This window comes from Gouania willdenowi, chromosome 14, assembly GCF_900634775.1.
Source record: "Gouania willdenowi chromosome 14, fGouWil2.1, whole genome shotgun sequence".
Lineage (NCBI taxonomy): Eukaryota > Metazoa > Chordata > Actinopteri > Blenniiformes > Gobiesocidae > Gouania > Gouania willdenowi.
Genome location: NC_041057.1, coordinates 8,568,328 through 8,584,832, shown reverse-complemented (window position 1 = coordinate 8,584,832; position 16,505 = coordinate 8,568,328). Strand labels below are relative to the sequence as shown.

Genomic DNA, 16,505 nt, shown 5'->3' with positions numbered 1-16,505 from the left:
CACTCACTTACATACCCACCGTACCACTCCCACTGACCGACCCCACTCCTGCACATGCACACACAGACGCAAACACACACATGCGAAAAAAATGCACACATTTATTAAAAAAACAAAAAAACAAAAACTAATATAATAATTGGACACTAGCTCCTGGAATGCTTGCAGAAAGTTGCAGGACTACTTTTTCTAGTTGGTTTAACTTTCTTTAACATATAGACGTTTTGATTTTGTGCATTCTGTGATGAAACAAAAATGTATACAGCAAAATTCTAACTTCAGATACTCAAAGTTTTGTGAACACTGATTATAAACAGTTGTAGTAATAACATAAAAATCATCCTATCAGATTTTAGTTAATCTCCTTGTTGTTAAAGAAAACAATTGGCCTCAAAAACAGGATAGAAAACACCAAACACAAAGTGGAGTTTCAAAAAAGGTATATTTTTGCAACTTAAATACGTTTCTATTCTGTAACACTAAAATGTTTTAGATTATCAAATAAATGTTGAAAAGATAAAACTTTATTTGAAATAAAACTTGGTGTTTAAATGATGACTTTTTAAAATGGAAAGATATCCAAACTAATATGGATTTATGTGTAAAATAATATAATCTCCCTAAATTTAGTGTCTTTGCAGCCTGGGTAACAACAACTGCATTTGAGTTTTGCATGTTGAATGTTGTTGTTTTTTTCTAGGTCTGTGATTAACTGATCTTTACAGATTTTTTACTTTTTCAAGACATTCCGAGCTAAAGTTGCTGGTGTACTTTTGACCACTGCATAATCGAAGAACACTTGAGTATAGGTTTGGTTACAAAGTGTTGGCTGTGGATTCTCCACCAGTATTTTATGCTATGGAGCAGAATTCATGCCAACATGGATTGCAGCAAGTCAACTAAACTTGGTTGAAGCAATGATCACAGAGCCTCTTTTCTTTAGAACTCCATAATCATTGGGTTAAAATAACAATCAACATTTCACATGCAGCTACAACAGGAGTTCAATCCCATCAATACACACACACGCACACACACACAATGACTCATGAAAAAAAATCACATCTCTATAAACCCAATAGCCTTGCAGCTGATCTTTTCATCTGATGCTTTGAGGGAATACAGAGTATACACCATTCTAGGTAAACAACAGGATGCATGGTGATGAGCCCCTTCAGGGCCATGAGACAGCTCCACTTTCTGCTTACTGTAATGCTTCAGATTAACGAAGCCTCAGCTGATAGTGCAGCTAAGTACAAAGTGTTCAGTTTTTAAAAAAAGAGGCTGCTGCTGTTTCAAAACAGACTCGGAGTGCCATGCAGCAGCTTGGTCTTGTTTGATCGAGGCTGAACAAGCAGCTGATTAACAGATTTGAGTTGTATACAGTAAACAGCACAGGCAGTGGAGTCAACATACGGACAGATTGAACAGTGTCTTACTCTGTGCAATATAACAACAAAGATAAAGAGTTACATCTTTCTTTGCTGACTAATGTACTGTGAAATTATACTATACAAAACTGCTGAGAAAGACAGATTTATCCTAATCCCTATGGAAGCTTAACCCCTTCCCATGCCTATTATATTATGCAATATTGCAAAATAGAACACACACACACACACATGCACACACACAGGTGCACCATTAACTAATGATCTACTGTCTCTCTCACGCATTACAAAAATATCAGTTGGCCGTACTTACTGCCTCCTAATGACTTGAGCAGAGACTTGAGGCTGATGTCAAAAAAGCCTGAGTCTTGCTGGCTGGTCGCCATGGCTGCAGAGGCTATGTCGCCACAGTGACAGACAGCCAGGGTGGGGGGGGACAGGATGGCAGGATGAGGCGTTGCAGCCAGAGCAAGTGAAGAAGATGTGGAGGAGAGCTCTCAAAGATGGTGAGAAGACTCAGAGAAACAGAGAGGAAGAGGAGGATGCGAGCAGCAGCAGTCGATGCAGATGTGGAGACTGTTGGCTCCTGAGTCTGCATGCGCGTTTGTTTGTCTGCGTACAGAGGGAGGAGCATGCGTTCCACAGTCTGTGTCCCTGTGTTGCTATCTCGGTGGTAAGCAGCACCCACCCCATCCGGTCTCTGTTTGTTCACTCAAGACATTGACATATGGATGTTTATGATGCTGATAGCCAATTCTCTCAAAGCAAGGACTGAGAGGAAGAGGTAGAGGTATTCACATAAACACAAACGGGAATCATAGACAGTGAACACAAACATGAAATGACAAAAACAACTGGATGAGTTAAAATGACAATGAGAAGTTCATTCCTGTCTTCTTTTGTCTATTCTACCCATACATGATAAGTTAATATTACAGAGACTGTGTACAATACACTAAGAAATGCAATGAGTCTATACAGTCTGCTATATACTAAGTATGGTTAGGATGACAGTTCCCACTAAATTATACCTTCAATTGACACTAATTCATTTTTTATTTATTTTATTCAATTGTAGAATAGTGTAGATATTATGTTGAAGGTTAAAATGTATGTCACCAATTGGTTAATAATAAATGGGTGAGTTTTTCTCATGCTTACTGTTGCCAACTATTGTTACAAAATAAGTGATTATTATTTTTTTATTAAAGAAAAAAAAAAGTAATAAAAGTATGTATGATTCATGCTGGTATCGGATCAATACCGGTATTGGCCGATAAGCAACGCTGCAATATCGGTATCATATTATTACATAATATTGTCAAAAATATTATTTGATAAAGCACAGCGGTTTTTTAACCATCTGTGTCTCTCGATAATGAACAATCGGAGATTCATTTAAATAAAGCTTATTATTGATATTGACACTGAAATAAACAGAGTTTCTGCTCAGTCTATAATGGTGGCCTTTTTTTCATTACAGAGAATCTAACACATTATTGCAAGTTGCACCTGAAATTTAATGGCTTAAGAAATCTTTAATGATCAGCCACCTAAAATTAACAATGGTAACCTCATTTTAGTAACAGGGTAAGTAACGGTTAACAAAAATATAATGTACTTCCTAGAACGAATTGTGGAAGTACTGCATGTCAATAGTCAAGAGAGGAAGAAAATGAAGCCAAGAGTAAGGGTGGGGAAGTCGAAAGTACATTAGATGGCCTGATTCACAATAACAAACAATTCTTTTTAAAGCTCAGGGGATGAGAAATATATATAATAGGATGCCACTTTAAGGTGTTTCACTGGCTTCAATCTCTTCTTACTTCACTACCAATAAAATAATATCAGAAAAATATTTGTTTGATAAAATAAATGTATAAATGATTTTGCAAATCTGACAAAAAGGGGATAAACATGTATGCACGCACGCAGACGCACACATACACACACAAAAGAGACTTGATGTTGCATGGATTCCTTACATTCTGAGCAGCCTGGACATGCAGCTGGTACAATGTGACCACACACACACACACTTACACACACACAGGCAGATAAACAAAGGAAATACATGAATGCATAACATACTAGTCAACCATAACCTAAAGGGGGTACGTTACAAATCTCGATTACCTCTTATTGCACTATCTTCCAGGATTAAATCAATATGAACTGGACTACGAAGCTCACCAACATCTTACGGAGCTAAATCAGCATGGAAACTTATGCTGAACGGTTAGCCTGCTCGTGAGCAGGTTTTGCTCTCACTAGGATGAACACGTCACTGTGTGGATCTGATCTGACTCTCAGCTGACTCTGTGAATGAGTAAAAGCGCCACATTATTTAATGTGTATAAATAATCTCACGCTTTTACGCATTAACAGTGTCGGCAGCTTCCTGTCTGGGTTCGTTCATTCCTGCCTTTTCTGTAACAACAGTGTAGTTTTTGGTCTGAATTATGGATTTTAATTATTCATAATTCTAAACCTAAGCAACACCTAACATGGTCAGGACCAAGTTATGAAGTGGATCAGATCTGCGCGAGTATAAAAGCTCCGCCTCCGCAGCACTAACACTGTTGCACTTTGCTGTCATCATGGATATAAATTCATTCTATTTGTTTTAGATCAGAAGCTGTTCCTCCTGTGAAGACGCTTGCTCTTCCAGGTTCTCCATTGATTGGTCAGACACTGCAATCTCCACCCCTTTCATGTGAACGCACACATACCCAGGCTGAAAAAAATTGGCTTAAATTAGCGAGTTGTTCTACTGTCGTAAGACAGATCCTCTCTGAATGTTTGGTTAGTTGAAGCCCGCTAACAGAGATTAATCCAGGATATAATTATCTAGATTCGTAGCATAGGGCCAAAGGGTTTTGGGTTGTTTATTGGTTTTTAGTTTGGTTGTTTTTATAGAAAAAGACAATCCCAACCTAAGTCAATGTTTCCTATAGAGGTAATAAAATGTTTATTTTTGCACTTGTGATTTTGTTTTATTCTGTAAACCTAATAGAATACTTTCTTACAGTAAATTATGTGGATATGTATCAACCTTAAATTATGCTTTTAAAAAAGTATCCCTGTTTCGCGAGCTAATAACTGTTTCTTAATTGTGTATCTCAAAAGCATGTCATTTCAAATATGAATAGATTTTTCAATCAATTAACAACTCATCTTTTCCCCCAAATGCCAGGACAACGCAAAAAAGTACAACAGATTAGTTCACTTTATTCCAAGAAGAACAAAAAAGGGGTTTATTGTAACACAGCAAATGAGTACACACACCGAATTGGTGTGTAAATAAATACATTGACATACACACAGAAAGTGTGCTTCGGGTTTGTGTTCACTAAGGTGTTTACTCTTGATACAACTAGATAGATCCAACAGATAACACCTGAGAGGACTGTAGACTCTTTGTGTCATGTGTTTTCATGCCAGACATACCTGTCTACCCCATGCCCTTTTAAATTAACGCAGTGGGAAAAGCCCCACAATATTCAATTTCTTGTCCTCTCTTGTTTTAATCTTTCATCATCAAAGCTAAATTGTTAGAATCATCCCAAGACATGTTGATGCAAGTGCTACTATGTTACAGAGCCAATATATGATTCCAGATTTTCCCTTTTACTGTTCAGATTGAAAAACATTTTTCTTTTCTTCAACTGAAGTCTAAATGACTGACAAAGTGCCTACTTCTTAGATTATTCTATCTCAGTGATTAGCAAAATACAGTATATTTCACTGTTTGGATTTTTCTATTTTTTAGAGAAATAACCTAATCTCTGGCATTGTGTACTTTTTCTTCTTCTTCTTAAATGAGCTTTACCTTCACTGTTTTATGTGTTTTTTGAGGTACTAACTGGTTTCGTTTTTTGGTAAAACTTGTCTATTGTAGCCTAAAACATGGTTTTAAATAATTTCAAGTGCCATAATTATTTCATGAACCATAAAGTCATATAAACCTACAGATCTAAATTTATAGAAACTATACGTATTCATTGTTTGTACCTCACTACATAATTAGTGACACCACAACTAAATTAACCATTGTCTACTCTATACAGATCTAGGAATTCCCCTATCGCTGAAGGTTTATGTATTCAGTTTCTCAGAAGTTAAGGAAGGCTGGGTAGGAATATGAATTTTGAGGGAAAAACACAATACTACCACAACAACAGAGACACACATTGTCCTCATTTTGTGGAATGGAGATTAGTGAAGTCTTCTCATAGTGTTTTCTCAGGACACAGAAGGTATCACTTTTCACAAGGTTTACAAAAGCCACAACAGAGACGACTTGTCAAGTTCTTTAGTCACAGTGAAAAATGAGCTTAGGTTTGAAATGCAGAGACAGATGGGGGTCAAAACAGCAAGGCATTATAAAAGTTACTGGATAAAAACACAACACACCCACATTCCATCTTTGCAACTGCATAATATTACTATGTTAGCCAGATGTTGGGCTGACTGATTTCAATACGCCAAAGAAATTAGACGAACCAGCGTGTAAGAAATGAAAGGTTTACAAGCTTATTTTGTACCTACCTTTAATGATCCTTGTCCTCTTCCTAGACCTGGACTGGATTTTTGAAAACCTCCCAATGAAATCACTGGGGTCAAACATGTCCAAGGACAGGGAGGCAATGCGGTCCAGAACTATCCCATCCTGATTTTGGTGCTGGTTCTCCATTTCTGGGTCCTGAGTGTGGCCATTACAGTGGTCAGAAGTAACGCTTTCAATCCCATGACTGGCGGTGCTCTTTATATCGTCCACAGACATGTCCCCCAGCACCAGATTATTCAGATGCAAAACTTCAATTCTATATTCAATACTTGCACTCTTCTTTTGTAGATGTGTGTTCAAAATGTAAAACTGACCAGAGTTGAAAGTAACCAATCCATGTATAACAGTTCATGAAGCTAACTCAGCAAAAAACTCAAAACCCCCCAAAAAAAACTAAATAGAGTGATGAGATTAAATGAAAAAGGTAAGTCTAAAATAAAAATCTTGAAAAAGGCTGAATGAGGCTGCTAACATTTCAATATTCATCTCCTTCATATCCAGAGTTTGCAATCCATCTGTTTTTGTCTTTCCGAGTCTCTTCCCTTTAGGTTGAGGCAATTAATCCGCAGACAGTGAGGTCAGTGATTTGCTGTTACAGATACTCTGCTCCCCTTGAAATTCAGGTAGTTCCCCCCTGAATCCTTTCCTCGATGTCTTGTTTAGGATTGGAGAAAGAGCAATCTCTGAGTCTTCCTCTGTTTGAAATCCATGAAATCCCTGTAGTGTCAAAGTTTCACTGCCTCTTCTTCACATGTTTTTGTGCTCACCTGTCTTCGGTTACGCTCTTCTTCTTAGTCTTGTGAGTCTCTGAGGTAAAGCTGTGTTTCTTCTCTCTCAGGTAGTGAATGAGGGTGGGACCCAATTCCAGGAACGCAGCTCAATTGGGTGGTTTGGAAAAGGTGGGTGGTTCTTTCAGCCACTTTTTCAATCACAGTTTTCTCTTGTGTATTCAACAATCCTGCTTCCTCTCTCCATGTTGTTTATCATAGATAAGACGACTTCTTTCTTGACTTCTTCTTTCTACCAATGTTTCACTTGTTCCAATTTACAAAGTAGTGTAACCCCACTAAAAAAGCTTGCATCTGTTTGACTCAGTGACCCAATACACAACATGTGGGTGTGAGTCAGAGTCTGAGTCCTTGCACTCTGGTCGAGGCTGTTTGACCAGTTACAGTCTCCTAAACATGCTAATTGTGTAATGTTACTGAGTGGTGCACACACCTGTTTACTACAAAGGGAAACAAAGGCAAACAAAAACATGAAGAAATGTATAAACCGCCAAAATTATCTGGAAGCTACTAATGTTGAAAAAGTCATAAGAAGCTGTGAGGTTGTAGCGAAAAACAGCTGATATCTAACCCAACAGATCAATTTTAAATGTGATTTAAAATCTGCCAATTTAAGAAAGTCAAGGCATTTAAAATTATGTTATAAATATAAGGCACAAGCATAATAAAAAAAACATTTGTTAAAGAATGAACTATGAATATCAGTCAAACCTAAATTATCCACCTTAAAATGTAATCTTGAAAATCAGTCGACTGAAAAATCAACATTTTCTTTTGGTATTGTAAAAATCTAATCAATCACGATTCTTTTTAAACCAGTTGATCGATTAAAACCGGCAATTTTGTTTCAGACAAACAGACTAGAATAATCCTTCAACAGACACAAAACTAACATCAACATCAGCCAGATATCTAGTGTTTTTTCTATTTCATTCACCCAATTTCACTCTCTCCAGGAAGGGTTAGCAATACCAACACTCACGGGACTTTGTGTTGTTTTTGCTCCTATTGTCATGACATCAGCTCCATTGAGCATCACACTCCAGAGACCATGCGTTTCCATTTAAAAACAACACAACTTGACGGGTAGTATATGATAACTATATACAGTATGTTGTAATAACTGAATGGAAGATCAGCAGCACCCCGAGTCATGTGATGGAGTGGGCTCCAGCACAGCACGGTAAGTGGGTTGGGGTGTTGATTGACTACGATTTTCTGCCTATCTTTAAATGAGAATTTTGGCTTGAAATACAATTTTCACAACAAAAGATGAGATTGATAACCTACAAGAGAATTAGGATAATAACTTTGTGTGCAACAAATAGTTAAAAATGGCAAACAAGTTAAAGAAATGGAAACATGCCAATATCCGTTAAAGAGGTGTGTCACCTAAACAGATTTTTAAACTGCCAATTATTTAGATTATTAACACTCACATACCCCCGCCACACACACACACGCACGCAAAACATTTTTTGTCTGTAAATGTTCCTTCCTAAACTATTCATTTATGTTTTGGGGGAAACGCTTTGTCAGTATTAACAAGGATCAATAAACCTTCCCTGGGTTTCTTTAGCTGCATTAATCCAGATATTCTTAGTCTAGGTTAAATTTTACTTCAAAGCCAAATAAATAAGTCACTTTTTTCCTGCCTGGACCGCAGCACGTTAAATGACAGCCAAACGCAGTCATGGAGCATACATAAATACTTTGTATAGGTAAACTTACTAAGTCTAACACTTAAAAAAAAAAAAAAAAAAAAAAAAAGAAGCATATTATACAACAGCAGCAAATAAGGATGACAAAAAAAGAGATAAATTTGTTTGATGGCAATATCAAATGCTGCAATACTGTTTAGCACTTTTGCATGCATTTTCTTTCATTTTAAATTTCGCCACTACATTTATTTAGATGCATTTTTCCCCCCAAGACCAATCCACTATTACTATTAATCATTTTTTTTTCTTTTATTGTGTATCCTTTATCAAATCTCTCCCAGTAACTCATTAAAAATCATTTTTATTTAGAATGTCATCGCACCTGGTCAACTTCAGCATGTGAGGCCTCTACCACACTGGAATCATTTAAATAAGTCGTCAGGTTCACAGTTGGCCTGAATGACTTTGGTGCTCAACAACCCGGTCTAACAGGAGAACCAAGGAAGGGGATGAACCAGTTTACTTATGGCTTAAGCACTAAAGCCACACATTAGTTCAGGGGTTCACTGAGATGAAGGATATAATTGATGATGGCATGACCTCACTGCAGGAATCACTCCCATTGTGAGAACATTACAGCTTTTACACCAATAACAATGGTTCAAAATCAATTACTAATAATAGCAAGTTATATTTCTCAGTTTTCTGTCTTTAGTTGACAGGACTGGCAATTGTAGCAACTCGGAGTTTGGACATGTCATGGTTTTAGAATTTATTTTTTTTAATCTCTTAGCTGTAGCAAGCTTATCAGCAAATAACATTTTCTACTACCTCCAAATAGTCTGATCATTTTGGGGTTTTTTTTTTGCTGTGGTTTTTTGGCATATTTATAAGCACTTACATGTGTGGTCTAAATTGTACTTTGAACTCTATCTACATTTCACTACAGAGGCGTCAAAAATGTACATAATCTTCAGTTATGTAATTTGATAAGAGAAGAAGCAAAAGAGAAGTGTTTCAACATAGGGCTGGGTAAATTTGTCTAAAAAAAAAAAATCTCTGATTTTTTAAAGAAAAATTTGAGTTTTGATTCGGTTTTTGATAAATTTTTTTTAAGGCACTTAAAAATGACTGCAGACATCAAATATATTGTCAAAAGTGTAACTTTATTGCTGTGATTGTAATCAAGAGTTAAAATGCATAGAACAATTCCAAAATAAAAAGTAAATGAGGCTCTGTCATTTAACAATTTCAAGCTTTAATCCAGGTTTAAGCAAAAGTGCAACAGCAACTTCACAGTAGCTTACATTTTCTGATTAGGAAATCAGATAACTACATATTTCATAACATTACAATAACAAGTAATGTTTAATAAGAATAAACTCTTCCCTTAACAACTTGTCTCAGCATAGCACAAATAAAAAATTAAACATACCTGTGGCACACATATAGCCTACTAATGTAAACAAAGAGGGGGCTGGCTCACATTGCGCTACGGTAACCCACAAAATGTAATTAATATTAATAATAATAATAATAATAATAATAATTTTAAAAATATATATATATTTTTTTTACAAAACTCGAATTTGCAAAATAAAAATTGTTTTTATCTACAAATTCGATAAATCTATTACATAGATTTTTTTGCCCAGCCCTATTTCAACACAATACTCAAACATCGAAATAATGTTACTAATATGGGGTAAATATATACACACATTAAAGCCATTCTATTTATTTGAAGGAGGCAGCACTAAGTCAGAAAATCAGCTAAAGCTTATTTACTGTTTAGCTGTGTTATAATGAATCATTTATTTATCACTGACAAATTAAACAACTAAATTATAGGTCAGGGTGTGTTGTTGAAAACTGGGACAAAGTGAATCGAGAACATAACTAAATTGTTTGGTATCTTCACTGCTTTGACAAACAGGATTGATTGTGCCTCTGTTTAACCGCCAAACGCCCTTTACTTGTTCTGCATCCTGCAATGATCAGATCACAACACTTGCTCTACAATGGTGCCCCCTTGAGCTTAATAGAGAAACCAAACAGTTTGTGGAGGGGGTGAAACTTGGTACTAAAGCTTTGTCCAAGGTTTGTTTGTTTAAGTGTTGGATTAATCAACTAATTTTGATTAATTTACTCATCCCTTCACTTTACACTTTTTGTAATGCCTGTAAATGCCTTCTTATCCAAGATTAATGCACCAAACAAAGTCATGGAATACGACTGTTTACACGTGGGACACAGTATTCCCATTAGCATTTTCTTTACATACATTGAGACACATTATGTAACAGTATCTAAACAGTCTCTAATGTGCATCACCAAATAGCCCCAGAGCTTCATCAAATCAACCACAAACAGGAAACCACAAATATTAACTCTAAGCTGAACTGTAGTTTTAACTGTTTAATTTCAATAGCACTGACTCTTATTAAACAGTTGTGGACGATTACTCAGCTGTACAAGATGTATTGATATTGGTGAATGTATGTGTTATGTAAGTCAGTGGGAGTGAGGTACAGTCAGGGTGGTGTTATCTAGGATAACAACAAAAGATAGAAGACTGTTCATCAGCTGAGGGCATAGAAATTCAAATGCAGTGTGTGGTTACTTGAAATAAATATCACTGTTAAAATCTACACTTAAAAATGCAACCAACACCACTATCATTCATTAGTTTGCTTTGGTTATATTTCCAACATCTCACTTCTAGTTCTAAAGTAGTGATGAACACTGGGATTTTTGTTGTAAAATGAAAAGCACAAACTATGAGATCAACAGAAAGCCTGTTTAATGTTTATACATTCACACAGATGCTTGAAAGCACTTGATACTTCAGATTCATTAATATCAGCAAAAAGGTCTTCATAGCAGTGAGACAATCTGAAACACGTGATTACTTTTACCAGTGATACAATAATGATGCCACCAAATAATAAGAAAAGTTAACTTGGAATTGTGCTGAACTGAAGTAGACTTTACCGACTTAATGAAGCTACCTATTGTACATTCACTATTGATCATACTTACAGCAATAAACTGAATAAAGCATGTATAGTATCAGTATGGTAAAATGATTAGATAATTAGGAGGTCAGATTTTCTTGGTTCGCTGAAAAACATTTCCATTTCAGGAATGCATTTCCTGACATGGAAATGGAAATATTGTTATTATTTATTTAAAAAATAAATAAAATTGATTTAAAAAATGACAGGATATATACCTTCATCTGCATGTTTTGGGACAATATCTTGCATTTACACACAATTTTTCTCAGTAAACAGGTGGGAAAAAAGACGAAACCCTCACCCACATATTTTGAGACAATATCACACATTTAGAGGCCCGTTTCCAACAATATATATTAGGGGTGGGAACCTCTGGGTACCTGACGATACGATACGTGATACAACGCTCACGATAATGATTATCTCACGATATGACGATACTGTGATTATTGATATATTGGTCAGAAAAAAATCTACAATAATCTATGTCATAACAAGAAAAAAATAGATTAAGTGAAAAAATACAATTTTTATATTATATCTCTGAAAGACAATAAATTGAAGAAGTGTTCTATGAACAGTGACACTATTTTAGTACAACATTTCTGTAAATAAGTGTCAACATAACAATGTAAATGAATAAGTATCTCCAATAGTGCTTTCTGTAAACAAAAAATAGGGTCTTTCTTACCAGTGACACCAGTATAGTGCAATATTCCAGTAAACAATATATTGGTTCCTTCAACAAACAGTGACAAAATTTCTGTGAAGACGTACCTGCACATTTTAGTGAAAAAGCAGAAAAGGTTTTGGAAAAAAAAAAAAAATAAGATAAAATAAAAAATAAATAAATTTTAAAAAAATTGATACTTAGCGGGAGCATATCGATAATCAATCGTGCGGAAAAATATCGAGATATATCGCCGTATCGAGATATTGTCACTTCTAATATATATTTCCACATACATATTGAACTTGAAATTTTTAAAATTATGTCTAGTACTAATAAAGTACTAATAAAGTCCAGCACATGTTTTTGTCCGTTCATCATTTTTTGTAATTAGTTTTTCTCCCTGGCCTCTTGTTACTGGAAGAAAATCAATGAAGGACTTCTTTAAAGTCTGTGTAAAACAAATTCAGCCGTTTTCTTCTAAACAAATGAAATAGGTCATAAATGTATTCTTTAAAACCTGTAAAAAGCCATTCAACCTTTTAGAATTTAATTGTGGAGCAAGGCTTCACAAACTGTGTTTCAAATTTCTGTGTTCCGGATTTAATGGGCGGGTCAGACATCATAGCAGCGTTACGTAACAGAGCTATCATTAGCATAAACCCGACCCTGCTGCTGAAGCATACCAAACTTCCAACGCTGGAGCTACTTTCATACTGCTCTCTCCCATAGGGTTTGGGTTAATAAACAAAGTGGGCGCCCTTCCCGTGTATGGGCGTGGTTCCAACGCCTCTAACTGACACGCCCCCAGCTTTTTAGAGCAGAGAGAAGGGCTTGTTTTTCCATTAATTTGAGACTTAATTTTATCTACTTTTATCTACAATTTTTTTCACCTTTCAAATTTGACTCAGTGGTCAATGACACGTTTCTGTAGAGTGACAAACTCATAACACAAATGTATTTCTGCTTTATACAGACTTCAAGACTCATCATTAGTTTAAAAATGTGTGATTATAAAAGCTTTATATCTTTAGGGTTAAAGTTTTTTTTTCCATACTTTTTCATTATTTAACTCCTTTTAAGTCGTTTTTCTTCAGTTACTTCCTTATTTTGACTTTAAGCAATTTCCCCCTGGGATTAATAAAGGAATTCTGATTCTGAATAAAGCCTGTCTCTCAACAATTAAATCCATATTAGAAGGCTTGGAACAACTTGATGATTTGCTCGGCTAATAGGAAAATGAGGCTAACTCTGTAATAATGAAAGATGTCCCATAAACCTCAATAGTAAACTGGGGTACGACTGAGCAGACTTGCTCCAGTCCAGGTTGAAGAACAATAGAAGGAACTGGGTCGCCGTTGTTAAATGGCTGTGGAAAACAGCTGGAGAGATGAAGAAGGAGTGTCACAAAGGCATGTGGAAGGAGGAATTTGGAAGCGTGGGCATCAAATTCAGACATGAACAATCTGACACACCACAAAAAATACACCCTTAATAGCATACATTAAAGAATATGTTACAGTTTCAAATCGCAAACGTACCCAATTCAAACAGTGTGAATATGTTTTTTCACAGTGGGTAGACCCTTTGTTGTACGGCTGTCTGGGTGTGTACGTAAATTATGAATGATTGAACAATGGCACTCTCACCAAATATCCAAGCTTACTCCTGAAAATCCCACTGAACATCTACGATGCTAAAAAATGATAAAGTGTACTTTTATCAAATGTAAAATATGACCTATATTATCCAAACAACTCATTACACAAATTTTATAATAATGATAAATGTAATACCATATTTGTCAGGTTTTGTTTGGTTTTAGTTGTGTTTAGCCCTTCTGGTCCTCTTTGTTTTCTGGATGTTTGTTTCTTCTGTTTTCAATTCTAGTTTCTTGTTTAAACTCTTGTCTTTGTGTTCCCAGGTATTTCACGACACATGACCAAGACTAAACCTAACCGTAAACCTAACCCTAACCCTAAAAATTGTTGCAATATAGGGTTATAAACTGACCCTAAGACGTACTTGTCCTTCGGTAAATGTACCAATAGGACCGGGGGTTGCCCGTACGGCAACCATACGATTAAACACTTTCAATTAAAAATGAACTGGTGCCTCAATCTCTTTCTGCGATGGGGCCTCCACCACCACTTCCACAAGTTGTGACAATATTATTAATAAGTTGCTCATATTCATACATGCAAGCACATTTGAGTTTTGTATTGGATAGAATTCATTTTATTTTTTTTATTTTATTTTTTTTTATTGGATTGGTAGTGACTAAAATATATGAAACTATAAATTCCACTGAATGTGACAGGCAAAACTCAAAGTTTGAGGGTAGTGAGAGGAGTTGGGAGCTTCAGACCTTCAAACTTTGTGTGTGAATATTGTGCCAATATACTTTGTAGGTGTTATGTTGGCTCATAATTTCATGGTAAAATGTCGTTTTCCATCATTTCATGCCCACAACTTTGTGGACAAACCCGTTCCTGTTACAACAATAAACAAAACAGTTAAATGGCTGGATTTGAGGCTTTGATGAGGGTAAATTTAATATTAAAATGGAGAATAATGATAATTCTCATATCAGGACCACCATAAGGAAACAGCCATAAAAGAAGAAAACAATCATAAGGTTTGAATTGAGTCGTAATTAAAATGAATGTGTTAATATTTTAGGCACTATCATCAGGTATCCATAACAACCAAGCCAGCCTACATACATACATACATAGTAGCATATGATTTCCCACCGCCATTATGAAGAAGGTACTTATAACAAGCGTCGCTGTTCACATATAAAAACAGTTTATATTAAGCCCACCTGCCATACGGAGTAACACTGCAATGTTTACAACAAAAGACTCTGCGAGGACGAATGTTGAGGTTCCACACGTTGTATTTCTAACAATGAGAACCGTCCATCATAACCAGCTCTAGCTAACTCGATAGCTAACCAGCTAGTACCAGCCTCCCCCTGCGATAGTCACAGCTATCGATGTTCTATCAAGACACGGCTCGGTTGCCTTTTGTAGCTTACACTGAATCGCTAAAAACCCACCAGACACAGTCCGAGCGTGGATTACACCACGTTCCTACCTTTTTAGCGTCGAGCGTAGTCCCTAAAGGTTTATTTCCAAGCGCCAATTTATTTTTTTCCCAGCAATTTGGGGGTCTTGTTTTCATCAATCCGCCTCCTCTCCTCTCTCGTCCTGAGGAATCGTGCCGCCCCGGCTGACAGCACTGCTCAGGATGACAGAAGCCCGCCCCTAGCAACCAATCAGATGACGAGGGCCAGGAAACTGAGACAAAGCCAGCTTCTGATTGGTTGGTAGCAGTGTCCGTCAGCGTGTAACTAAGGTTGCAAATTGGTCCAAGGGCAGGACACCTGCTAAGAAGGAAGGATGCTCTGTGCAGCAGGTCAGGTGATGCAGACAATAACGAATAATTGTTTTCATTATGGTTTACGGAATTTCGAATAAAACGTAGTCATTTTAATTATTTAAAATTTTATTTATTCATTTAAAGTTTATTTCTTATTATTATATGAGGACAAAGCCAACATGTGCTCCAAAAAAAATAATAATAATAATAATCAAGCAAAACGTGCCAGATTACCGAAAACAAAACAAAACAAAACAAAAAAAATACAACAGATAACACAGATTATATTTTTTTAACAGGGTACCAACTGGTTAGTAACCTATAGGATTGCAGTAGTTAAAATAGGATTAGGAAAACTCAGGAACAGAAAATAAGAATGATGTAAAAGAGACAGCAAAATATGTATCAAAAACGAATTTAAATGCCCTCAAAGTAAAGAAAGTAAATATTCTTAATTTGCAATCTAATAAGGATCAGTTGGTAAGTCTATACCTTGGCTGAAGAAAACCACACCAAGCATACACATTATGTCTCAGATTATCTGCATGATTAAAGATCATTTAAAAGGTATGGATCTAGTAGGTGAGAGACATCTTTATAAATCTCTCTGTTGTGTTTGGAATGTGTGTGTAAAGTGTAATTTCAATAAGAGATGTTCAAGAATAGAACACAGAGTAGAAGATGGATGGATGTTGTTTAAGGTTTAAATCAACAGATTGCAACAGGTTGACACAAGAAAACAACAATTGGATGTTTTTTTTTTAATAAACAGTTTAAATAGAGATTTCATCTTGACAAAATAGTGTAGTTCCTGGATCCTTATAGTTGAATGGTGAACTAGGCTCCAGGAAGTCTCATTTCAACCTCTTTTCACTAGGAATATTAAGATTCCAGCAGAGGGCGACTGAGAACACTATAAATATAAACCTGTTGGGTTCATTCACTCAGTACAGTCTGATCCTCATGTCAGTGACATTGATGGATAGAGCAGTACATGTTAGAGTAGCTTGAAGGACAC

The 16,505-nt window shown here is 36.0% G+C and overlaps 1 protein-coding gene across 5 annotated transcripts in view; it reads right to left on the bottom strand.

Moving 5' to 3' along the window:
* Positions 1 to 6,812, bottom strand: part of fryb (furry homolog b (Drosophila)) — a 48,369-nt gene extending 41,557 nt beyond the window's left edge. For 2 of the 5 annotated variants that reach the window (XM_028465819.1, XM_028465817.1), the window contains exon 1: positions 5,943 to 6,812. In XM_028465819.1, the coding sequence (XP_028321620.1) occupies positions 5,943 to 6,177 (235 nt within the window). In that variant the 5' untranslated portion in view covers positions 6,178 to 6,812. Of the gene's footprint in view, positions 1 to 1,704; positions 1,959 to 5,942 lie in introns of those variants that run through there. The other 3 variants (XM_028465821.1, XM_028465822.1, XM_028465820.1) reach the window with 2 other exon arrangements.
* Between the last annotated feature and the right edge of the window lie 9,693 nt (positions 6,813 to 16,505).